At 41.8% G+C, this 27,242-nt stretch overlaps 2 protein-coding genes across 2 annotated transcripts in view; one reads left to right on the top strand and one right to left on the bottom strand.

The window, feature by feature from the left end:
* ZFYVE28 (zinc finger FYVE-type containing 28) overlaps positions 1-24,414 on the bottom strand; it is a 300,215-nt gene extending 275,801 nt beyond the window's left edge. The window contains exon 1 of the mRNA XM_074951801.1: positions 24,020-24,414. Coding sequence (XP_074807902.1) covers positions 24,020-24,058 — 39 coding nt within the window. The 5' untranslated portion in view covers positions 24,059-24,414. The remainder of the gene's footprint in view (positions 1-24,019) is intronic.
* A 440-nt stretch (positions 24,415-24,854) lies between these two features.
* CFAP99 (cilia and flagella associated protein 99) overlaps positions 24,855-27,242 on the top strand; it is a 110,711-nt gene continuing 108,323 nt past the window's right edge. The window contains exon 1 of the mRNA XM_074951798.1: positions 24,855-25,020. The gene's annotated coding sequence lies outside the window, so the exon portion shown is untranslated. The remainder of the gene's footprint in view (positions 25,021-27,242) is intronic.

Genomic DNA, 27,242 nt, shown 5'->3' with positions numbered 1-27,242 from the left:
ATTTAGTCTTCATTCCCTGCTTCATTTCTCTGGACTGGATTACTAACAAGGAAGCTCTAAACAAGGACTGATGACCCCTATTGTTTGGGTGATTCCAGAGATTTTGCAAAATAGAAGTTTATTCCACCACTGCTACAAACCTGATAAGGACTTTGCAATCTTTTGTATGTATATGATTCCTTAAACATTCAATAACTCTTCTTTTCTTTCTTTGATATTAAACATGTTTTTTAGTTACTAAATCTTAGGCTCTAGAAAATGTTTTATTTCTAACCTTTGTTTCCAATACCCTTACTATCAGTTGGATTTTTTTGATAAACTTATTCTTGTTTTCATTATAAATATATCTAATTGCTGTGAAGTTAAGCAAAGTGCTGGCCCTGAGTTGAGTATTGCAAGCTGGTGTGTATAATTTTCTTCCAGGGACAGCAGACCGGGTATTTCTGAGAGTAGCCACAGACAGGGGATGGATAGCACAGAGGAACACTTCAAAGGGACTCAGGGATTGAGCATGTATTCTTAACCTGCAAGGGAAAGTAAGGGCTGGCATAGCCCAGAGGAGAGTGCTTGAGTGGCTAGAAGGCTAGCAGTATCAGGAAGCTGACATCCAGCTAAGCACAGGTATGACTCCCTCACACTGGAGGTGGGGGGAGTGTGACTCTCAGTCCTGGCTATGCAAAGAACCATCCATCCACTCTCTGTACTGGAAATTCTGTAGCCTGCAATGCCTCTCTCTACCTTGCTTTCATGCTATCACCATGGGGGAGAGAGCATACGTGAATGGCCTCAGTTTGACCAGCTCTAGTTCAAGTACAGGCGAGTGGTAGAGAGAACAAATCAGACAGATTGAGCCTGCTAGAATAGGATGAAGGAGCAAACAGCTCTTCAAACATTTTCTGCCTGTTTTTGCATCTTTTGTGGACTGAAGAGTCTGTTGTATTAATTGCTGACAAAAATAAGAAAAATGCCACAATTTTCTTATTCAAAATGGGGAGTTGTAGTCATCTCATATGAAGCAGAGAATTAACTGAGGAAGGTTAGGGCTAACTGAATAGGTTGTTGAAGATGCCAAAATTCTGAGTGGCTGCTGCATGCCAATTATTGAGCCGAATGAACAACTATCAATTCCAGATTGGTTGTGTCTAACAATACAGAATGACAGACCCTGTATATGCTGTAAATCACTTGAAACACATTCAGTATACTGAATAAATGTTTTTCAAAACTGAAAAAGAGAAGATGGTAGTCTTCGCAAAAAGGGGTGGGAGGAAATCAATTAACTACAACCCCTTCCCCTGCGGAGTCCCATTGCCCCTGCACCCAGAACACCCCCTCCAACAAGCCCCTGTGCATACAGATCTCCCACTGAGACACCCATACCCAGATTGCCCCACACAAACCTCTCACCCCACACTAAGCCCCTCCACACTTGGATCCTGCTGGGCTGAGCCTGCCCACCCACACCTGGTGCACCTGGCGCAGAGGGGTGGGCCGAGTCCTTGCCTTGTGTAAGGGTCAGGTGTAGCCTGACTCCTGAGTCCCTGTACCAGGGGAGGTGGGGGCTTCAGTGTGATTTGCCACCTCAGTGCACCCAGTGGCCTCTGCTCCGCACTGCCATGCTGGAGCCACATTTATTTATTGACAAGTTTTAAAATATTGTGTGCAGAATTTTTATTTTTTTGGCATAGAATTCCCTCAGAAGTAAAACTCCCCCAAATCGCCACGGGCCTATGATACACCGCTGCCAATTCTAATTTTGTTCAGCAGAGGGCACTATTACATAAACACACTAGTCATTACAAAACACCTGTTTCCAAAACACTCTTAATTAAAACATAGATATGTAAGTATCATATCATCCAGAAAAATAGTATTTACCACTTCCTCCTTTGTTAGGAAAGTTAGATAATCAGCATAAGCATATATCATAAGAGTTTGCTGAAAATCAGTTCAAGGGCTGAGTTTAGTCATTTACTGATAACACTATATCATTGCACAAACAGTTTACAGTGCATTTTTAAAAGACCATTTTAATTCGTGTTTTTCTGTATGGCATTTACCTCATCATCATTTGAATTCTCTCCTCCATTGACTGTTAATTCCTTCCATAACTCCGAGAGAAAAGTCTTCACACTGTGTTAATAAACTGCAGTACCACAACCACCTTCTGTCACTTTAATATAAAATTCAATTTTTTTAAATTTTCAGCTAAGATTAAATGTTTACTTATTTTTTCCAGATCGAACATATTTAAACTGATAGCACATTAAACAAAAATCCTAAAAAAATAAACAAATACTCTTTATCTTGCAGTCAGACTCACTGACTGCCATTATCTTAGAAAAAATATTTAAAAAAAAAAAAAACCCTCACTGTAGCCACTTCCACCAATTTGGAAGAGATGAGACCAATCCTCCACCAGCATCACATACCAGTTCAAAAAAATGGATTTACTTTGTTGCACCATCTGAGGAAGACAAGAAAGACGACTCCTGACAAAACTTATTTAACGCATGGGAAAGTGAAGCATGGATCTAAACATGACTAATAGTTAGTAGTTAACAATATCACCATTTCCCACCTCCTTTATTTCCTCATCTGTAAACAATAATTGGACATGAATCTCAACATATGGCAAGAGTAAATTGCCCTCCAATCTTCTTTGAATTTGTAAATCCATACAATCCAGTCCTCGGTGTTTCAGTTGTTTAGAGATACCCTACCAGAGGCTGACAGGAAAGATGTTGAAGAGACTGGATTGAGAATTAAAACAAAAATCTAGGTTCTGTTCCTGCTTCTGCTAGACTTCCTTGTCATCTTGGGCACAGAGTAAGTCACCTATACTTTCAGTCCTCCATTTGTAAAATGGGCAGAAAAATAATTCCCTTCTTCAGCAATATGAGGATAAATCCATTATTATTTGTGAGACGCTCAGATACTACAATGACAGGGGCCACATCGAAGTCCATAAATAAGTGAGAAGCAACCCCACAGAGTTTCCTACCCCAATTAACATCAGATTAATTTGGGCCTGATCTATTAAGTGCTGACTGTGCTTAACTCCCACTGAAAGAAAGGTATCCGGGAGAAGAGGGTGTTGGTAACACCACTACTCACTATCTTCAAGACAGGTTTCAGAGTGGTAGCCGTGTTAGTCTGTATCAGCAAAAATAATGAGGAGTCTTTGTGGCACCCTAGAGACTAACAAATTTATTTGGGCATAAGCTTTCGTGGTTTAGAACCCACTTCATAGTATTACTGACTATAGTATTGAATGATTCATCTTTTTCAAAAAGCATAAATTATGCAGGTCAGGCCTACACTGATCAAACCATACTGGTTTTATACTGATCAAGCAAGCTAAATTCAAACAATAGACTTTCATTTTATTTATATCAAAATGACACTATGTATACTTATTTTATCTCCACTTATTTGTCAATGTCAAAACAGTGGAGCTGCAAATACTATACTAAGAAGTTAAAAGGGCACTTGAGGTAAGGAAAAAAACCCACGATATAACTTCAGTCTGGAAAGCATCATTTTTTGTTTTTTTTTAAAGATGCATTTTCCAAACCAATACAATATTTTCATCTGTAAATGTAACTAAAAAGGATGCATGACTTAATTTAACAACAAAATAATGAATGGCCGCTATCTCATACTTTACATGAGTGTGCCCTATTAGTATGATGGAAATCAACGTGTCTTGAAATTGCACACATTAATTATAGATCAACAAAAAATAAATACAACCTAGTACTAAGATTTTCTTCAAGGAACCAAATGACAATATTTTGGCCTGGTAAAATGTGATGGTGTCCCTTTAAAAGCCACAGTACATAAGAATGTTTAAGTACCAAGAGACCTTGTATTAATTACTCTTCCTGAAGTGAGCGTAGAAGCTAGTGGTGGGTAGGAATGCAAAGAAACCTGACCCCTTATTTTGATATGCTAGTAGCTTTATCCTTAATCACACCACTCTTATCAGGTACACTATTTGTTTACCTAATGACTTAATCCAATTGACACATGTTATGGGATATGGCCCTGCAGCATGCTTCGCTGTGGTCTGGCAAACGCACTGCACTCTATACCCCGCTCTTTCCCAATCAATTATCCAAACATGTAACCCCTTCTTAAGATTTGATTTATTGAGTCTTTATAGAAAGGCTAATGGACACTAATAACAACCCAGGTCACCCCACTCTGGGTTCATAGAAGTTTCCTGGTCAGCTATTGCCTGTTCAGAAGATCCCCATCCCTCTTCCTAAAGCTGGAGTTGTATTTCAATTGGTCAGTCCCCCAAACAACAGCCTCCTCTTGGAGCTGGGTGCATTTCAGCCTGCTATAGGGCCTTAATCAGCTTCTTGTTCAGCTGGCCCCACTTAGTCCTCAGGTTTTGGCAGACTTCTGCTGGTGTCTGCCCAATTATGGGGGAGAAGGTAGGATTTATACTGGTTCCCTTCTCATTGCCAATTGGTTGGGTGAGAGGGGAGCTTTGCCCCACTCTCTCTGCAAGGCTCCTGGTCTCAGGCCTTAAAGATACAGTGACAAAGTTCTTCTCTAAACACCACGTACTCCCAGGACTGCTTCCTCTCTATCAATAATACCATAGGCATGTGGGTATATTATATAATATCCTTTCAAAATCTTAAAGGACTTTGCAAAGTGGCAGGTTGGGCTGACCACTAGGAATTATTGCCCTTAAAGGGGCAGGTCACCCCATCACAGGAAGAAATAGTGTTTGTAATAATAGAAAATAAGAGACCATCACTATGGAAAAAAGAAAAAGTATCACCTTGCTGTGGCTATAAGGCAGGGGTGGGCAAACTAAGGCCCGTGAACCACATCTGGCCTGCCAGCTGATTTAATCCAGCCCTCAAACTCCAGCTGGGGAGCAGGGTCCGGGGCTGCTCTGCGTGCATTTTCCATGGCTCCGTGCAGCTTCCGGAAGCAGCAGCATGTCCCCTCTCCGACTCCTATATGTCGGGCAGCCGGGGGCTCCGCACGCTGCCCCCACCCCAAGTGCAGCCCCTGCAGCTCCTAGTGACCGGGAACTGTAGCCAATGGGAGCTGCAGGGGCAGCGCCTGTGGACAGGGAAGCACACAGAGCAGCCTGGCTGCTCCTCTGCGTAGGAGCTGGAGAGGGGGATATGCTGCTGCTTCTGGAAGCTGCTTGAGGTTAAGTGCTGCCCAGAACCTGCACCCCTGACCCCCTCCCAGGCCCCAATCCTCTGCCCCAGCCCTGATGCCCCTCCAACCCTCCTGCACCCCAAGCCCCTCATCCCCAGCTCCACCCCAGAGCCTGCACCCCCTGCCGGATGTGGCCCTCAGGCCAAAGTTTGCCCACCCCCGCTGCAAGGTGTTTCCATAAGGTACAATGAAAGTCTTTTCTCCTTCAAAACCCATACACAATGTTGTATGGAACTTTCTCAGGTACCAAAACCATTTCTAATTTTTCCATCTCAGGTAAATACCAGAAAAGCAGCTAGTTGCAGCACCTCAAATAATCTTCTAAAAATATAGCTGAGCAGGTTTTTAGAGAATAACTTACCTCGGTATTTAAAAAAAATATTTGAAATGGAAAATAAAAGACACAGATTGATATTTATACCTTACCATAGGCTTGAAAGAGACAGTTTCTGTTTTTTACTACTACTACTTGCCTCTGGACTATGCAAGGGAAGCTGGTATGTGACTGAGTGATTTATCTGAATTTACTTTTTTTTTTTTTTTAATTAAACTCTACCTATATTTCCTAAAGTTTTGGAAGGGCAGACATTCCTGTTCTGAATTAAAGGACCTGTATACAATGCCTAGGCTTCTGAACACATTCCAGAACAAATCTTGATGATGAGTTAAGAGCAAGAAGCCTTGATAGTTAGAATCTGGAGGAGTTATATGATGTGAGTTGGTGTTCTCAATCCACTTTCTAGTGGTCAGGTGTGTATATCTCCAGTCAGTCACTCCAAATGGCATATTTGCTGGGAACCTCAGTAAAAAGATCAAGGATGAATGACATGAAAACTGGAACACACATCAGTTGCAGCTGCTCTGTGAATGCCAACATCAATCTTGAATTGTTTCTTTCTATGGAACAGGGCACGTAGCACAGATTCCTGTTCAGATTCACAGCTCATGAAATACTGCAGGATCAGCTATGTTGTGCACATAACACTTATCACAAGGTATGCAGTGCAGGATCCCATGCTTTCAGGCAGAGATAGCGGGCACAGAGTTTATAGGGGCAGTTGAAAAATAGCGCAAAACAGTTGGAAGCCCATGAAATTATGGGACGGAGAAAGCTGCATCATGGGGGCAGTGATTCCACCTCATGGTGCACTGTGATCCATTCCCAGAACTCACAGTGGGAGAAGGTGGCGATTTGCAGTGGGATAGCTACCCACAGTGCACTGCTCCCTCTGTAGTGCTAGAGCACCAACTGTGGACACACACTGTCAACACAAGGAGCATTGTGTGAACACGCACAAGCACTGTAATTACAGTGGTTTATGGTTGTTGACATAACTTAAGTTGCCTTAACTCTGTAGTGTAGGCATGGCCTACGTCTCTGTGTAGAAAGGCCCTCTGAAAATAGCCAGGTTACCCAACTCCAACCTGGTTGGCGGGTTTATTCTCGCATGTTTCTGTAGATGAACTATTTTTCCCTGTAACGATGTACATGTGAAATATTTTAGATCCGATTTTTTCCTTTAATTTAAATGAATGATAAAAAGTTACCAGATATTAATAGCAAATTAATTTTAGTTTATATGCAGCTATGCCCATTTTCTGAATACCATACAGTACCAAATAAGAGAAATATTCTACCACAAATAGGATATCTCCCTTTTCCCTCATAACCCAAATAGTTTTATTTCTTTAAATTAAACTGCTTATCCCTTGACCAAATTTGCTCTAGTTCTTTCCCCTGAATTGCTATAGTTAGTGCTTCACTTGAATGACTCTCACATAATCACAACTACAAATAAGATACTTAAAACAGTATCAACTTCTTTTCACTCTACAACCACTCTGCTCCAAATAGCTTCATCTGTGGCCTGCTGTGGACTCCTTTTTCAACTCTTCCCATTTCAGTCCAATAAAAACATTACTGCTAAATCATCTTCCTCCCTCATTGTTACTTTATGTCTCGTTCCACTACCCACAACTTCAGTGGGACTATTTGCGGTGTGTAAAGTTAAGCACATGTTTAAGTCTTTGCAGAATCAGGGCTTTAATCTTCATATTGTCTTCCTTTCTTCCACAGAGTTTATATGGCTGCTACTCAATTGCAAAGTTCTCCACAATGTTCTCATTTACAAATGAGATTTCTTTCTACCCTCCAACCATCTTTCGCTCCTGACTGCTCCCTTTGTCTATTTCAACCACTCATGAATTTATATCCCCTAGGCTTGAAAAAATTCTGCTTACAAAGCACAAACTCCCTTCTCCTTAGAGTCTCTAGTAAAAGCCCACCTGTTCCAGGAGGCCTACCTATAAAAAAAAAAAAATCCACAAAGTTCTCCTTCAGCTGTAAACTCCAAAAGCCCAGGAATTTATCTGATGTTTTACCAGCTACAAAGCACTGCTCACAATTACATCAATAGCGCTGTATAAATAACTCTTCTTGTTTATTGTTTTAATAGTAATAGTTTAATAGTTTTTCCATTGGAAAAGTAAAGGTCAGTGTTTTTACAAGAAGAAATGTAATATTTCAAGATAACATAATGGCTTCTTCTGCAAATGGGTATGTGCTTGCTATCATGTAGGAAGGAGGCACAAAGGGCCCAATTCTTCATGCTCTGCACCTTGCACAGTCATTTACAGGGGTAAAAAATGAGTGTACAAAGTAGACCTAGTTGGAAATAATTGAAAAGTCATTGCCAATTGGAAAAGATTCTCAGTGTAATTTTTAGTGGAAAGATTTTTCTATTTTTTGACATGCTCTAGTGGAAAGTAAGTGTAAAATGCCACCACAGCAGAATTATCTTCTCACCCACCCTCGTGGTCTTTTTACATCCGTGTAATGATCACTTTACCCCTTATGTAGTCATTTAAACCTGTGTAAGGCAGTAGAAAAGAAGGTCTAGGGTTATAAATCAGAGAGATGTTAGGCAGTGGTTCTCAACCTTTTCCATTCTGGAACTATCCTTGCTCCCCGAAACCCCTTCCCATCCACCTATCTAGCTACAATTCCCCACCCATTTAGCAATACGGGCCAAACCCCTAGACACCCATTCATGACCCCCACATAAAGAACCCCTGTTTTAGTTTATCAGATGATTTCACTATTGGAGTGTTCCAGAATGATTTCTTCTAAAGCTGGGACATAAATAGTTAAGAATTATTAGAAAATGTAGCTTAAAAAGAACCCACATGAAGTTCTAGAGAGACAGTATGTCAAGAACTTCTTTCCATTCTCCCCACATCCCTGCATCCACCCACAATTGTATATTTTGATCAAAGTGTGGGACCACAAGAATAGGTACACAGGACTCAGAAAATTTAAGAGGTGGGAACAATTTTCCACTTCCTCTTCAAAAGGCAAATCTGCAGACAAAGTAACTACAAGTACAGCATTTCTCAAACTGGAGTCTGTGGACCCCTGGGGATCCCCAAGGGTACTCCAGGGGGTCTGTGGGCCCTGCTGATCAACTTCTCCCTCTCCATCTCCCAGAAGCTACTAAAGCCAAAACGGGAGATTTTAGGCACTAGAAGTCCAGTGGCACAGCAGGGCTAAGGCAGGCTCCCAAACTGCCCTGGTTCTGCGCCACTCCCAGAAGTGGCTGGCACGTCCCTGCAGCCCCAAGGGGTGGGGGAGGGGATCTTCGTGTGCTGCCCCTGCCCTGAACCACAACTCTGCAGCTCCTATTGACCGGGAATTTCGGCCAATGGGAGCTGCAGGGACAGTTCCTGAAGGCAGGGGCAGCGCAGAGACCCATTCCCCCCACCCCACCCCCCGCCTAGAAGCTGCAGCTAGACAGATGTGTTGGTTGCTTTCGGGCACCGCCCAAGGTAAGCACAGCCTTGCCAGACCCTGCACCCCTCACCCCCTCCCACACCCCAACCGCCTGCCCCAGCCTAGAGCCCACACCTTCTCCCACACCCCGCCCCCCTCCCGCATCCAAATTCCCTCCCAGATCCCGCACCCCCTACCCCAGCCTGGTGAAAGGAGTGAGGGTGGGGGATAGCGAGCGGAGGGAAGCGGGGATGGAGTGAGCGGGGGTGTGGGAAGAGGTGGGGCAGGGGTGGGACCTTGGGAGAAGGGGTGGAATGGGGGCAGGGCCTGGAGCTAAGCAGGGGGATTTGGGGGTCCCTTAAAAAATTTAAAGCAAAGTGGGGGTCCTCGGGTTGCTAAAGTTTGAGAACCGCTGTACTAGTAGAAGATGGGAAGGGGAGAAAAACTTCAGAAAAGAGAAGGAAAGAGAACCTAGTATTTTCACTACCAAGGAGCATTCCTGTGCTAAAAGCTAAATCAATGGAAGCTTGGAGGTCCAGCTTGTAAGAACTGTAGATGCTCAGGAGATCTCTTCATGGGTTCAGATACATGCACTGCTAAAGAGGGTACCAAAGATTGTCACAGAAGTTAAGTAGCCTTTGCTGTTAACATCTGTTTTAATGGACAGTTGTAGTCTGGTGATTTTAGGGATTTAAAAAAAATACATACTAACTGCTCTGGCATGGGGAAGCCATGTGGACCACAGGTAATTGGTAAAAGCACCCCTAAAAATGCGCTAATAAGATTTAATGAGATTATTAAAAATGATTAATGTGGTGTAAACTTCAGACTAACTGGAATTATTTAATATTAACACACACAAGCAACTTTCCTCCCCCTTTTACCATGAAGGAGGAAATTAAAAACAAAATGCTAGATTAGTACAATGTTAAGGTTGCACAGTTAAAATTAAAACAAGTAAGCAAAGCAAAAAAAGCTATGGTTCCTGCAAAAACTTTAACCTGGACTTGTTGCTTGTACATCTATTTTCTGTTATTAGTTTTTCTTGACACATATATAGCATAGGGTTTTTATTTTGCTAAATGTAAAACCATGAAATATTAAACTAAAATTTCACAGCAAAAATGGGAACAGAAAATATATATGTTTAACATTTCCAAATTAACTTTGCTAAAGGAGAAGGACAGTGTTGCAGTTTTGGCAGACGACAGGGAATGAGAAACATGTGCATTGATTACATTACCATTTCTGCTAAATCCTTCATTTATGACCTTGGCATGCTATTTAACCTCTCTCTGCCTCCGTTGCTCAGTTTTACCTTCCTAATTAAGGTAACACTAAAAAAAAAAAACAAAAAAAACCACACACAAACTTACCTGCTGTGAGGCTCAATGTATTAAGTGTTTGTAAAATGATCTATGATCTTGGAATAAAGGCACTATGGAGGATTATGAGTAGTTATATAAGACCTTTTGAATTTACCAGCAGTTTATTTTAACTGCACATCCTTACTGGTGCATCTTCTGTTCTGGTGTATTACATATAGAACATGCACACTAGAATCAACTCTTACTGCCACTGTTAATCTCGGTTATACAGCATCTACACACAAAACAGAATACCAATTGTAAATATAATAAATCAATTGATAAAGTAAATACAACAATTAAAAAGGCCCTGGAATACTGCTCAGCTAATCATTTCAATACTTCATCTGCAGTTGTATTCATTCTAGCCCCCTTCCACCATGGGTTAAATGTGAGAAGATATCTTATCACTTTGGAAGACCTACAAAACCACTATCAATGATTCATGAAGAATCATTTTTATCTCAAAGATCCTGTGTGCATCAAGCTCTGATGCTTTAATTTCCTACACAAGCAATAGATTCTCTGTGATTTACTAGAAACTGGAACTTGAAGTGTTCTCAGCACCTACTAGCCCCAGGACTAAGCAGGCTAGTCTAGGTGAAAGAACTACTTTTACCAACACACTCCCGGGAGGCCATTGCTGTGCATTTTTAAACACTTGTGTACTATATTTAGTTATACCATTGCCAATCAACTTTCTATTTAATAACCTGTAAAGAATAATTACTCTGTCTCTTGTGCTCTATACCATTCCTAGCTTCACTCCATATTTATGTTTCTGCATTAGAGGAAACATGCTCCTCATTTCTCCCCCCTCCACATCCTTTCCTCTCTCTTCCCCCCCACCCCATTTTTTTTTAATTGAGCCCCTCTCATTCTGATCCACCTAAGCATGCACTCATCCATGTGACCGGGGTCCTGGGGGAGACAGCTGAGGTCAGTCAATTAGGGTGAACTGCAAAGAATGGGGCAGACAATCCCCAAAGCTGGTGGATATTCTAGTACAGTACTTAGATTTACCAAGCCAGCACTAAACAGCTTCTGTTATACCTTACTGGCTACTCAGAAGTCCAAAACACAGTTCCCTTAATGTAACCCAGCCTCAGGCCTCCACCTAGTTACTCAAGTCAGATATGATGGAGAATTAATGAAAATCTTATTCACCATATAAAAGAAAAGATTCTACCAATCCCAAAGGATTGGACACACTACCTCCCAGGTTAATAAATATTCCAGACCTTTACCAAATACATGCTTACGGCCAATTCTTATTAACTAAACTAAAATTTATTAAAAAAAAAAAAAAAAAGAGTATGGTTAAAAGATCAATAAACATACAGACATGAGTTCAATTCACTGAGGTTCAGATTTATAGCAGAGATGGTGAGCTTTGTAGATGCAAAGAGTTCTTTCAGAAATAGTTCAAAGGTTATAGTCCAATGTTTATATTTCAGACCAGTCAAATCAGAACTGAGATCTCAGTCGTTGTGGCCTAGGCTTCCCCTGCATGAAACCTCAAGCAGATCTGAGATGACAGGATCAGGACTCAAGGATCTTTTATACAGTTTCAAGCCTTCTTTGACAGGTTGGAGTCCCTTGGTTTACAATAGGTAATCAGGGCAACTTTGAAGTAGGTCCATCACCAATACTTAGCTACACAAATTAATGTAAGGCAATTGCCTGTTTTTCACCATTCACAGATGATCAGCTATACATTTCAAAAAGAGCTGAATACAGCAATATCTTATGTTTACAGTTCATTTAAATACTAGGATGTTCTTTTGATCTCTGAATTAAGAGATTACAGCATAGACAGGGACTGTTGATTACTTTGTTGATTTCTACCCATATATATGTAAATACACAAGAATTATCTCCCCATATGTCTTTGAGGGTTGAATTGGGGTCATTTGGCTTAACCCTTTCTGGCCATGTGTCTCAACCATATTCAACCATCCAATTAGATTCATTCCTGTCTCTTCTACTGCATACTGAAGACAGAAGTATCGCCTGGGTCATTGCAATTACTGACTGTCCTCCTCCTCCTAAAAAGAGCTGTGGGGATGCTTGTACCAGATTGCTTCCTTTCCAGAATGGGAGTGGGAAATAGCGGCATCTGAGTCACTTTCTTCTCCCTCCCTCTTAAAAAAAAAAAAAACCAAAAAAAAAACCACACACCAAAACCCCAGCATCTTCCAGGCCAGTCTATTTCCAGACTTGTCCACTTCTTTAGGGCACGGCTACACTCAAAACTTGGAAGTGTTGCCGTGGGAGCGCTCCCACAGCAACACTTCCAAGTGCCAGTATGGTCGTGCGCCAGCACTAGCAGAGAGCTCTCCCAGCGCTCCTGGTACTCCACCTCCACAAGGGGATTAGCTTAGAGTGCTAGGAGCATGGCTCCCAGCCCTGGGGCACTGTTTACACTGGCGTTTTACAGCGCTGTAACTTGCTGTGCTCAGGGGGGTGTTTTTCCACATCCCTGAGCAAGGAAGTTGCAGCGCTATAAAGTGCCAGTGTAGCCATAGCCTTAGAGAAAGGAGCCAGCAGCTCCAGCCGCTCTGCTCCCCAACCCCAATCCTCTTGTTCTCTGTGCATCTGTTAACAGCAAGGATGTATAATCAGTTGACACACAGCCATTTCATTATCTGTTCAAACTGTGAACATAAGAGCCAAAACACTCACTATTCTTACAAATTGTATCTGAAATTTCCACAACTTAAGTCAGTTAAATTTTTTAAAAGCTAATCTACTTATATTCCCCAGACTATTTCCCTCTATTATAAGCAGAGGCAGATACCTGCTTTCAAAATTCCTGCTCTACAATTACAATTCAAAAGATTCCTCTGGCACCAAACAGAATGTGATTGTTGAAACTATACATTCATCCTTGGTCTTCAAAAAAAATAAAAGTTAGTAAGTGTACCCTTCCAGACCAGACATTTTTGCTGATGAGTCTCTTATGCTATTCAAGAGGGAAATTAATGCTAACCTGTTAAATCCCATGGAATCAGAATCTAAAAGGCATCCGAGAGTTCTATCAAATAAATATATACAGTACAGCTTCAGAATATACCAGAAGAAAGGTGACAGGATAGTTCAAGGGATTAGCAGAGACCACAAACGTTGTTATCCTCTAATCCCATAGGAAGAATAGAATTTAAGATAAAGCTGGTTGTCATAAAAATAAAGGGAAGGGTAAACCCCTTTGAAATCCCTCCTGGCCAGGGGAAAGCTCCTCTCACCTGTAAAGGGTTAAGAAGCTAAAGGTAACCTCGCTGGCACCTGACCAAAATGACCAATGAGGAGACAAGATACTTTCAAAAGCTGGGAGGAGGGAGAGAAACAAAGGGTCTGTGGGTCTGTCTATATTCTGTCTTTGCCGGGGATAGACCAGGAATGGAGTCTTAGAACTTTTAGTAAGTAATCTAGCTAGGTACCTGTTAGATTATGATTTCTTTAAATGGCTGAGAAAAGAATTGTGCTGAATAGAATAACTATTTCTGTCTGTGTATCTTTTTTGTAACTTAAGGTTTTTGCCTAGAGGGGTTCTCTATGTTTTGAATCTAATTACCCTGTAAGGTATCTACCATCCTGATTTTACAGGGGGGATTTCTTATTTCTAATTACTTCTATTTCTATTAAAAGTCTTTTGTAAGAAAACTGAATGCTTTTTCATTGTTCTCAGATCCAAGGGTTTGGGTCTGTGGTCACCTATGCAAATTGGTGAGGCTTTTTATCCAACATTTCCCAGGAAAGGTGGGGTGCAAGTGTTGGGAGGATTGTTCATTGTTCTTAGGATCCGAGGGTCTGGGTCTGTAGTCACATAGGCAAATTGGTGAGGCTTTTTACCAAACCTTGTCCAGAAAGTGGGGTGCAAGTTTTGGGAAGTATTTTGGGGGGAAAGACGTGTCCAAACAGCTCTTCCCCAGTAACCAGTATTTGTTTGGTGGTGGTAGCGGCCAATCCAAGGACAAAGGGTGGAATATTTTGTACCTTGGGGAAGTTTTGACCTAAGCTGGTAAAGATAAGCTTAGGAGGGTTTTCATGCAGGTCCCCACATCTGTACCCTAGAGTTCAGAGTGGGGGAGGAACCTTGACATGGTCAAAAATTTAATGGTACATTTTTCACATAGGAAAATGCTGTTTCATCAGTATCTACATTTTTGTGGTAATGTGTCAATTTCAACAAAATTTGATGGAAACATTTCTGAGACTATTCAAAATTGAAATGAAGTTAGCATTCTATTGTTACATTCTGACTTTGTTTCTTCTGGTATACTTACATTTTAGTATTATAATGCTGGCATTACCAAAGAGGGGTTTTTTTAATATGCTGTTTTGATGTTTCTGAAATTAAATATTTCCTTTCACAAAATATTTTGAGATTGATTTTTAGCCCCAATTTGGGACCAAAAACAAAATGTCAGTGTCAGAATTTCCCAAAGGGCAAAGTTCCATTTTCCAACCAGATGTAGATGAAGCACATTGATAGACCCAGGCTGTACCAGATCTGCAGATAAGTAGACTTTATTGTCCGGGGATGTCAGTCTGGCACTGTTCACAAACACTACATTCACTCAAAGATGTCACACAAAAATAAAAGATTAAGAGCTACATTCCATTAGCAGCATTTCCAGTTTGAGTCTAATTGTGGAACTTCATTCTCCCTCTCTGAATACCAAATACATAATAGGTTTCAGGGGGTAGCCATCTTATAGCCCAAGAAAGTTTATGACCAAATAAATTTGTTAGTCTCTAAGGTATCACAAGGAGTCCTCGTTTTTGCAAATAGTGAATTTTGTACTGGTACCTGTGACAGTGAACTTTTTTGGGAAAAAGACAGAATATGGCACCTTAAAAGTCAACAGAAAATTCTTCCCCAAAACACCCAATTGCAAAAAAACAAGAAGCAAATCAGTGAATACTCTGCACTATCAAACTGGGGACAAGGAGGTTTGTTTCCCAGTCATGTTTGCACATTATCTTGGTTACGAACAAGAAATCAAAAACAAGCATTTATTCTGAAACCGTGGTTGAGTCATTCTGCAAAACAGACAGTCAAACATTAGGTTTCAGAGTAGCAGCCGTGTTAGTCTGTAGCCGCAAAAAGAAAAGGAGTACTTGTGGCACCTTAGAGACTAGCAAATTTATTTGAGCATAAGCTTTTGTGAGCTAGCTTATGCTCAAATAAATTTGTTAAACTTTATTAGAATTTCTTTTCTGAGTTAAAATATTAGTGTTTATTTTTAGAACAACTTTTTTATGAAAAGGAAAAGGTTAATTTTACTTTTAGTTTTGATGTGAAGGGCATGCACTTATCCTGTTTTTAAACAAACAGACAAAGTGAAAAAGAAACAGGCTAGAAAAAAAAAAAAAAAGGATGAAATATGGCTTTCACTGATGTTTTTGGAAGACCAGACCACTGGTTAGTTATGAGTGGATGCTTTGACTCACAAGTCAATCGCAATACCTGCTTGGACTTTTGTTAGTTTGATTTGGTTGGCCATGTTATTTGGTTGTATTATTTTGTTTGTTTTTGAGGCAAGGCAGGTTTGAATGATTGCAGTACAGTTGACTATCTATAGTTGACAAATCTATGCTAGAGCTCTGATGTGCTAGAGCTACAGAATAGGTGTTTTTTGTCCAAACTGAAGATTAATTCAACTACTCAGGATTTCTCAACCAAACAGCTATTCTGCTCCGAGCTTGAGTCCAGTCTCATTTCTTCTTTTAATGTGCACATTATAAATCAGATGGCTGAACATTCTAAAGCCCATAATTTTACATAGTGTAAGCAGAGTCAGGATGAGCTCCACCCTGACATCTGGTGGTGAGTTGTAGCAAGTTGTGGAAAAGAACTTCAGGGGCTGATCTCATTTGCATAGGCACACCCACCCCGCCTAGCATGAGCCCATAGTTGCCCAAATGGTCACTTTGGCTGCTGTGGGATCCCTAGTTTCTCTGTTATTGGGGCAGGAAGAATAAACTGTTATTATCCTGATTATGTGAATCAGGGACAGTGGAACTGTACTTGGCCTTTTGTTATGATGAAGGGACTCGCCATTAACTAACTAGCACTCGCTAGGCAAGGGACATGGGTTCCAAAATTTAGTGAATTAAGAGAGGCTGGGGACTGGAAAAAAAATGTAAGTCATACCTGGTGGTATGGGCCCCCTGGTGAGGGCCTTACATGCTAATTGCACTTCCTTCTTTCTCCACTGTGGAATATCAGAGCTAATTTTGATTCCATTAGGAGTCTAGTTACAGGCTGCTAAGCTGAATTCACTTTGGGTCCATGGTGTACTAGCTCCGAGGCTCCCCTACTACAAGCTGAAATCACTGAGTGTTGTGTTAAGTAGTGGGGAGGCCTGAAGATATATTGTGGAGCAGTTCATGGGATGGCTGGAGCAGCTCATGGGGGCAGCTGGCAGAGCAGAGCTATTTGTGGGATCGCTGGTGGAGTGGAACAGAGCAGAGCCCCACGGAGAGGTGGGACAATCGGCTTTGGACCACGTAAGGTGCCCAGTAACCGCCCATCTCCACCCACATTGGGAGGTAAAACTCTGCAGATAAACTTTCGAACTCTGACGCTGCACTGACCAGGGACAGAGACTTTTGGGACTTTGGGTGACTTTTGGGAAAGGAAAGGGAAAGGACATGCCCCAATTTGCTTAGGGTGGGTTTTTTGCTCACGGGTTGTGTTATGAATCCTGTTGGTGTTTCCCCAACATAATGCCACATTGTTTCTCTGTTATTAAAAGGCTTTTGCGACACTCAGACTCTGTGCCTGCAACAGGGGAAGTATTGCCTCTTAGAAGCACCCAGCGGGGGTGGTATAGATTTGTCCCAGGTCACTGGGTGGGGGCTCGAGCCGGTTTTGCATTTTGTTACTGGAATGGAACCCCTAGATACTGAACCCGGCCCTTGTTGCTGCCAACTCTGATGGGCAGAAAAGTTACAATAGGATGCTTTCTGCTTCACAAGTAATTATGTAAATTGGTTGTACTATTCTCAGTGAGAGATTCTTTGAAAAGCTTCATTTATTTATTTTATTCGGCCAACTTCAGTTATATAAAACAAATTTCTTCATGATCACAAACTTTCTTTTCATGATTTTTCATGACCAAAAATAATTACAAAAGTTTTATTTACTCATCCTATGGTCTAGGAAAAAAAACTGTTCAGGTGACACCCTTAAAAAAAAAAGATTACTTAAGGGTCCACGTAAATTTGTATTATACTTTTTACCTCTTTTTCAATCAGACTGCACCCTAGCTGAATATTCCAAGCTTTCAACTCTGAACTTGCCATAATTTGTCGTTAGAACTATACAACTGATTTTCTGTTCACAAGCTGAACTGAAAGAGCACAAGAAAAATCATCATGGAGTCAAACTGTTTGGTTTGACTCAAACTAAATGTTTTGTTTCACTTTCAGTGTCTCTTTAATGTTTGTTTAAATAAGATTGAGGGAAATGCCAAAACAAAACATTTTCCTGAAGAAGAAGAAAAAAAGTCAAAATATTGTGTTTTGGAAAATACTGAAACATATTTTGTATTCCAGAAACTTTTTTTAAATCAAAATTTGCCAAAAATTTACCCAAATTTACTAATTGTTTCAGTTGAACCCAAATCTGCATTTTTATTTTTGGCACAGACAGGTTTTGCGTGAAAAATTCCACCTGTAACAAGCTAGAAAATTCTGTTTTCACATGAAGAAGAAATGTTTAGAAATTTTGTTTTTATTCCTCCTCCTGGCCTTAAGCCCATCAAATGGAGTTTGCTCTATAAGATTTCTCCCTCCAAAATGATCTGGTCAATCCAATGTCCTCAAACACACTACATGCTAACATATCTTCCTTTATGACATCCCAACACTTCAGCCTCCGTCTTTTTGCCTTTAATCTTGTTCTGTTGGACTCTCTTACCCACAGAGTTGTCAGGACTGCCCTTTACATGACCAAACCATCTGAGTCTATACTCCTGCATTTTTTTGTTTATGGGTGTTACTCTGAGTACATCTCTAACACACATTTCTCATATGGTCCTTCTTGCTTACACCAATTTCTAAATATTTATCTACTGAATAAATTAACTTAATGCCCTATTTTAAATCTAACAATACAAGATTATTAATATATTTATAATTCTTATCTGCTCCTATTTGCAGGTTTAGCATCAGTAGACCTGTATTTCACTTTCACAAGTCTAAAACAACAGCCGTACAAAAGAATAAGTGATTCATTTCCAGTTCACCTTTAACTTAATTTTTTCTGAATGCTTTTGATATCATCACTGATTTAAAGCTAGTTTTGAAACTACAAAAAACGCTTTAAAGGCCCAACTTTCCACTGACCTCTTGATACCACTTGTGAAATAGCCTCTGACCTAACACATGTGGAATGTTCTGTCAGTACAAGATAAGAAGTGAACTGAACTGATAAGATATTTTTTCCATTACGTGTATACACACATTTCGGTCACAGGTGAGAAACCCTCTTATCTAAAAGAAGAAGCCATCACTTTTTTAAAAAGGCAGCAGCAAAGGCTGGAAGCCTGCAACACATAAGACAGCAAACAGGATAACTACTGTCCTATCAACATGCAGCAATTCAAGAATACAATTGCTTGAAATCCCTGTCTGCATTTGCTTCCAAAAGAAGGGAAAACACTCAAAACAAAATTTGCCTTGACATATCAAATCTGGAGTCCCAGAAAGGGAAAATAAGACTTACAGGAAACTAGCAACTAGGAAACAATTTATGGTATTCAAAACAATGGTTACTGTATCAAAGGAACTGAAAACTGCAACCCATCTCACTCCCCTCCAGTCCATTTACTACAGCAGCTAAAAATCATCTTCCTCACTAGCTACTCAAACCATTTCACTATGCTTTTTGACTCCTTCTCCTCCCACTTGCAGCAAATACAGGTCTCTTACCTTCCCCTTCCATAACCAGCATGATTGGAGACAGTGTGGTCTAGTGAACAGGACACTGCTTGAGGGTCCAGGTCTTATTCTGGATTCTGCCACTGACTTGCTTGTGACCTTGGGCAACTCACTTCATTTTTCTGTGCCTCTGTTTCTCCTCCCACTCTTTGTCTATCTTGCCTCTTGTAATGTCTTGGGGGATGGGACTCTCTCTCTTACTATGCGTCTATACAGTGGGGGCCCAAATTTTGGTTGCAGCCACTGGGGACTACTGTAATACAAACAGCAACCATTTTCTGTCTCACCTATATCTGTGTTCTTTTCTTCCTACTGCCCCTCCCCTCTCCACTACCGCAATGAGTTCTGCCTAATGCTTCCCAAGTTTGCAATTCTTACAATACTGACTACTTGATTACAGATACTAGGTCTTTAAGAAAGTCAATTATGCAAGAACCTCAGCTTTTTTGTTTACGTTTCCAGCCTTCATGGTTGTAAAAAAAAAAAAAAAAAAAAAAAACAAACAACAACACAAAAACCACCACTTTAAAACATGAACCGTAAAAGCTCAAAAACCAGAATAAAAATGCAGACAATTTTTTTTTTAAATCTCACAATTTTTGGAACCCATCTCAATTTTAAATTCCTGAAGTCAGCAGTACTACCCCTCCTTTCATGTTTTTCTCCTATTTTTCTTCCCTCTCTTTCAGTGCCCTCTATGCTGATAGGGATTTTGAGACATGTCAGATGCCTACCCTCTCGATCAGTTCCCTGCTGAAAATTGAGTTCTTCCCTAATATCCACAAGTACTAACCCATCACTAAAAATGCTGTCTCAAACCTAGAAACTTAACTACCAACCAGAAAAAAAACTTGACCAAAAAAAGATGCTAGCTTTTCTTCCTCCTCTTTACATCCAATTTATATTTTCTATTTAGATAGTCAACTATGTAGAGCAGAGACCCTATTTTGTACAGTGTCAAGGAAACTTTAAACACTTCAACACCATTACTCTGCCAGGGAACATTTACTCTTTGAAACTGCCAAGAGACAGTTCCCCAAAGATGCTGCATCTTTCTAATCCACTTAGCATCAGCTCAGTTAGGTGATCTCCACATAGATGAGCGCAGCTAACCCATTGCTTTGTCCCCTCACAGACCTATTTCTACAGGGTCCAGATGAGGGAGGTGAACAGTAAGGAAGCAGCCCTCCCTACTTTTATGCCACCCAGATTCTCCAAGTTTGGTCCCCCTTTGCGAGGGAGCAATGAGTCTATCTCAGATGAGTGTAATAGGTGAAAATCTACCACCACCACATTTAGTTGCCTGGGTCTCTTAATATAATATGCTCAATTTCTCACGAGGTTGAAATCAAAGTGATCTGAAAGTTGGAAAATACTGTATGCAGTTCAAATATAATTGTTTAAACTACTTAAATACTCCTTAAATCTACAGCACACAGTAGCTGGATGTTTCCAAAGATATTTTCACCATCTAACTGAAATTTATTTTTAATTTAGTTTGTATGTACTTACTTTTTTCTGCATCTTTTATAAAAAAATGTTCCTATAGTCAATTGAGTAAAGTTTACATCTGTATGATAGCACTAGTCAGAGGTAAGTATAGTAAAGGCTGATTCTACACTTAATTTGTCCATATAGTTTTATCTATTCACCTCATTTGTGACATGCAATACTTGTGCTACCCTATTCCCTGGCTTCTCTTACAGAATTGGTGCTGATTTGAAGTAAGTTGTGTATTAGTTTTATGAGATGGACAAATGTCTACTGGTATTTATCCTAAGCCATATTCATTAATGAACATATATGAATAGTATTAGGAACCCAGGTTTGAAAGATGAGAGATTGTCTAAACTCAGTACCATGCATTCTACCACTACCCTACTAAAAAAAAACCAGGGAGGGGGGGGAGAAAATTGAACACTTCAGTTAATTAACTCTAAAAGGCTAATAACAGAATTGCCAAAAAGAGTAGTGTCAGCAAAATTTATTGCTATTGCAAAGATCCAAGTTTAAGATTTTAGGAGCTTTAGGACTGAAGAGGGAGCTGGTGGCAGCAGGCTGGAGCTGAGAAGTGTAAGAATGCCTCATATCTGACACACAGATGGAAATGTACAGGGTGCAAATCCAGCACTGTCTATCCCACCCCCCAAAGATCACCATGCTAAATTATATAAAAATGAACTGTGGGACAGACCAACCTACTAAGGGGACACTCCAGACCAATTGATAGAAGGGGAAAGCAGCTAGCATAACCCGGGAAGTGATGGACAAAGTGCCAGGCATCCCTAATCCTAAATTCCCATCTTAATTTCTAACTCAAACTTGTTATTTAAGTCTTTGTGTATTTAGTTCTATTGTGTTACTCTAAGAAATATTCTACAGTAACAAATGTTTTAACAGATACTTACTGCAGGAGTGGCTGTTTCTGGAGGAATTCACAATTACCAATTACAGTGAACAATACTGATTCTGAATATAATTACACTAGTGTGAAAAGAACAAAACTGTTGGAAACAAAAAACTTACTTTCATCCCTACAAGCAAACCATGTATGAACAAAAGTGATACCCCTTCTGATGAAAGTAACTTTGTTTCTTTTTTTTTTTTTTTTTATTAAAGGGAGGTAATTGCTCTTTTTGAAACATAATGGGAATGGTTCTATTTGAAATGTCAATACCGATTTTATAAGGCTCAATACTCTTCCACCACAGGTTTGAGAATTTCCTTTGCTCTCAAATGAAGTGAAACAATAGTATTCAAACATATACTACTGATAACAGTAAATCAGTTTCACCATATCTAGAATTCTCTATTAGAAGGAACACTTTAAAATCTAATCAGTTTCAAAAAGGAAGTTAAAAGTAGCATCAGTTACTGCATTTACCAGTGAGTTCTCCTACTAAATTTGTGGCTTTGCAAAGATGTTTTCCTGTTTTTTTAAAATGGTTTCTCTCTCTCCTGCTGCTGAATAAAAGGTGTGCACAAAAAACAAGCTGTCTATGAAGGGGGGAAACTATGAAGGTGACTAAATACAAAGTGCTATCAAGTTTATAAAGTAAACAACTGAAAGAAGATTCCACCTGTCTCCAATTTCACTAGGTTAAAAAAAATCCCTTTTTCAAAAAGTGTTAATCAGGATTAAATTATATATGAAATTCTACAAAACCAGCAATCAAATAAACTATTATTTATAGCATCATCCCAATATACAATAAAATGACAAAAGGACTGGTTCTTACTATTTGGATGAACGTAGCAACCATGTCTGAAAGATTTAATATGAGACTTTACACCATATTAAAATTAAAACTTAAAAAAATATAGTGACATTTACAAGAGTTAAATTAGGTACTTGAGAACATAAACACAACTACAGTATCAGGGCATTCCATTCATCACCTAGACATCAGTAAGCTGTTCAAAAATATTAACATCCTTTCGTTTATGACAAGAATGTCATACAAAAGAGAATACTGCTCTCCTAGCATTACTTTACCTATCCCAGAAGCTTCTGATAATTCTGGTGTAAACTGTTTTACAAATCTTGCTTTATGATGTTTTAATTAATTAATTTTGGGAGGCAAAACAAGAAGACATCCATCCACAAACCACAATGTAACAAAATCTTTACTTAGAAGTTTGCACTTTATATATATTTAGTAGTATTCCATTAAAATATAGAATTAGCAACATTTGACAATGTGAAGGTTTTACTCTCTCCCCAAATTGGGAGTGAACTGTATGCAACACAGTAAACAGCTGTTACATGGGTTTAATTGAAACTAAAAGTCCAAAGGGAATAAAGGACTGCCTAGTAACTGTGAAAAGTGAAGATTACACTGGCAGAGTAGTAGTCTCACACAGCTAAACCAGCAGCAGCTCTGCATCAGCACAGGAAGACAAACACAGTAAGGAACCTCCAATGAGACAACTATCCCCCAAGAACAGCATCCGAAAGCCTCCCCCTCGTCTTCTTTTGTTGTCAGGTCCAAATAACAATAAAGCACATGCTCTGCTTTGTCATCTCGCCTCCCTGAACAGATAAGCTGCCTGAAGGGCTCTCCCGACGCGCAGAGAAACCGCTCACTCGAATGCGGGTGCCTTGCAAATCCCAGCACCCTTTTGCTGTCTCTGAAACCACAGTGGATCATTATCAGCAGCACAAATAAAACAAAATCCTATTTCTCTATAGATCTCTACTGCCTCCCTTTTAAAACTGGGTCTACCTGATAATTAAAAAAAAAAACCGCATGTTCTTCAACTGCCAAGGATCTAATCGGCTGCAAGTTAAAGATACAGCGAATCACGGGATGCCCGTGAGAGACGAGCAAGGTTGGGAGGGCGGCGGGCAGCCGAAATCCCTATTGAGCGCCATACACCGTCCAGGTGAGCCCCACAAAGTGAGGCATTGCCAGATCCCCTCCTCGGACCCCTTCCCTGACGCTGCCCGGCAAGACCTAGACAATAACACGCTTCCTCCTCTGCCCACAGCAGCTCGTAGGTGAACGGGCTGGGCACAGCGCGGCAGGGACCCCCGGCAGGCTCCCTCCAAGGACTCCGCTCACAGGCGGGATCCTACAGGGCACCTCGGCCGGCCGGCGCTTCCCGCGCCCGTCGCCGCGCACACAGGCACCGGGGGCTCCCTCGCCCTCCGGCGCGCAGGAAGGGCTGACCCACAGTGGACACCCCCAAACCAGAGCCGGCGCGCCGGAGATGCAGCCGGCTCGTAACTTACCTTGGGCTTGTAGAGCCACTTTCTGAACCTGTTCATCATCGCCCCCGCGGCCGCCTCCGCCTCTCAGGCCGCTTCCCGCCCCCGGCTGCTGGTGGGGTGTGGGGGGGAGGGCTTTTGCGGATCCCTCTCCCCCGGCACCGCAGGCGGCTGGGGGGGGACCTGCCGAAACCCCGTCCCCTCCTCAGGCTGCTCTGCGGGGCTGGCAAGCCCCGGTCAGGCTAGGAGCCGCGAGGGAGGCTCTGCCCTGCTGTGGAGGAGTGTCCCTCAGGCTGACCTGCCCAGGCACCGGCCAGCAACGGCGGCGCCTCTCTTCATTGACAGCCCCCAAAACATTCCTCCGCCACCGCCACCGCCACCGCCAGCTCCCAGCAGCAGCGCTCACCGTGCGCCTGCGCACGGGCGGACGCGCTCAAGCCCTGTGCGCTGCCTCTGGCCAGCGCTCTCTGCTCTTGGACCAATTGGAAGGCGGCCGCGAGGGGCCCCCTCCCCGCTCACCCCTCCCACTCGGCTGCTCATTTGCGTAACATGCATCCCTCTCCCTAAGCAAGCTCAGAAGGGGAGGGCTACAACTCCCAGCATGCCACGCCGCCATAGCTCAAGGGGCCGCTGAAAATAAAGGTGGCGAGTTGTATGCTGGGACTTGTAGTCTTGTCTCAGGGCAATAATTAACGCTTCCACTTAATAATATTAAGTAAATAATTATTATAGTCAACCCGGTTAATTGGGTTTCAGGCAGTTTCTGGGGCTAAAAAAATTCACCAGCTGGGGTCCCGCTGACCACCAGTTACTAGGCAACAGTATGTAAACATTTGCCGCCATCTTGCTTTTAGTCTTGTAGTTTTTTACTCCTCCCTGGACTATTCGAATACACGAATGAGGACGGCTGAGTGGACTACAAATCCCAGATGCCTCCGCGCCTGCACGCTGCGGGCACTATCTGGAGAGCCAAGTAGTCTCCGCTCCAGGTGGACTGTGCTGATTCTGCTGCGGCTCCCATAGCGGTGAGTGGGGGGCTGGGCCTCCCTAGGACCCTTACTACTGGCCCAGGGATTCAAAGCCTTCAACTTCAAATACAAATATCCCGCCACAGCCCTTCGCCCGCCCGAGAGGGACCCCGGTTTAGGGCTCGCCCCAGCCATTCCCCTGTTTGAGGCTCGCTGCTATTTAGTTCACTGTGTGAGAGTCTTCAGGATGAAACCCAGTGCTTATTTTGTGCCAGGGCTTCCCAGGACTGAGCCCTGGCACCTCTGGGCTTTCTGCATCAGTTCTGAGTGTTAGCAAAAAAAAACCCACACACAACATTGCTAGAGCTCTGGCACCTCTTTCATTGCAAATTAAGCACTGATGAAACCTTAAAAGGCAAGTTGTGTCCACCCTCCCTGTGCAGAAATTGAAGGCTGATTTACTTTATTTGTTTGGTTAGAAGAACAGAGCATTGCCTCAGTATCCTTTGCTAAAATTTTCCCTCTCCCACACTGTTGTGGAACTTATTAGACTTGCTGTTGGCCTCCCCTACCATTTCAGAGGTCACTGCTTTTCATCCTTATTTCTGCCTGGTCACACTCACCATGTACTGGGCAATTTCCAGACATGGTCCCTATCATGGGAGCTGAGAGACAAACAAATAAACAGAGGGTAGAGAAGGGATGTTGTATACATGCAGTTACTTAAACTAATTTGTCAATATACAATTACTAAAATAGGACAAGTAAATTGTACTTAAATTACTCCACAAGCATAACATTGACAGACAGGATGATATCCACAGGCATGTTTCTGAAGCACTTTGGGATCGTTCAAGATGAAAAGTACTAAAAATACATGAGATCTTTTATTGGACCAACTTCTGTTGGCGGGCAGCACAAGCTTTTGAGCTACACAGAGCTCGTCTTCCTTCCACCAACAGTAAAAGATATTACCTCACCTATCTTGTCTCTCAGATCCTGGGACCAACATATCTTGTTAGCAAGTTAAAGAAGTATGGGCTGGATGAATGCGCTATAAGGTGGGTAGAAAGCTGGCTAGATTGTCGGGTTCAACGGGTAGTGATCAATGGCTCCATGTCTAGTTGGCAGCCGGTGTCAAGAGGAGTGCCCCAGGGGTCGGTCCTGGGGCCGGTTTTGTTCAATATCTTCATAAATGATCTGGAGGATGGTGTGGATTGCACTCTCAGCAAATTTGCGGATGATACTAAACTGGGAGGAGTGGTAGATACGCTGGAGGGCAGGGATAGGATACAGAGGGACCTAGACAAATTGGAGGATTGGGCCAAAAGAAACCTGATGAGGTTCAACAAGGACAAGTGCAGAGTCCTGCACTTAGGACGGAAGAACCCAATGCACCGCTACAGACTAGGGACCGAATGGCCAGGCAGCAGTTCTGCGGAAAAGGACCTAGGGGTTACAGTGGACGAGAAGCTGGATATGAGTCAGCAGTGTGCCCTTGTTGCCAAGAAGGCCAATGGCATTTTGGGATGTATAAGTAGGGGCATAGTGAGCAGATCGAGGGACGTGATCGTTCCCCTCTATTCGACATTGGTGAGGCCTCACCTGGAGTACTGTGTCCAGTTTTGGGCCCCACACTACAAGAAGGATGTGGATAAATTGGAGAGAGTCCAGCAAAGGGCAACAAAAATGATTAGGGGTCTGGAACACATGACTTATGAGGAGAGGCTGAGGGAATTGGGAATGTTTAGTCTACGGAAGAGAAGAATGAGGGGGGATTTGATAGCTGCTTTCAACTACCTGAGAGGTGGTTCCAGAGAGGATGGTTCTAGATTATTCTCAGTGGTAGAAGAGGACAGGACAAGGAGTGATGGTCTCAAGTTGCAATGGGGGAGGTTTAGGTTGGATATTAGGAAAAACTTTTTCACTAGGAGGGTGGTGAAACACTGGAATGCGTTACCTAGGGAGGTGGTAGAATCTCCTTCCTTGGAAGTTTTTAAGGTCAGGCTTGACAAAGCCCTGGCTGGGATGATTTGATTGGGGATTGGCCCTGCTTTGAGCAGGGGGTTGGACTAGATGACCTCCTGAGGTCCCTTCCAACCCTGATATTCTATGATTCTATGATAGCTATAACACTATAAAATACATGAAACATTATTATTGTCTGGGGTTGTTTAGCATGTAAGCATTCTATAGTGCAGTGGTTCTCAACCTTTTTTCATTTGCAGACCCCTAAAACTTTTTGTATGGAGGTGTAGACCCATTTGGAAAAATAGTAT

Source organism: Natator depressus, chromosome 4, assembly GCF_965152275.1.
Source record: "Natator depressus isolate rNatDep1 chromosome 4, rNatDep2.hap1, whole genome shotgun sequence".
Taxonomy (NCBI): domain Eukaryota; kingdom Metazoa; phylum Chordata; order Testudines; family Cheloniidae; genus Natator; species Natator depressus.
Note: the sequence above shows the minus strand (reverse complement) of the source record. Positions and strands in the feature narration are given on the sequence as shown.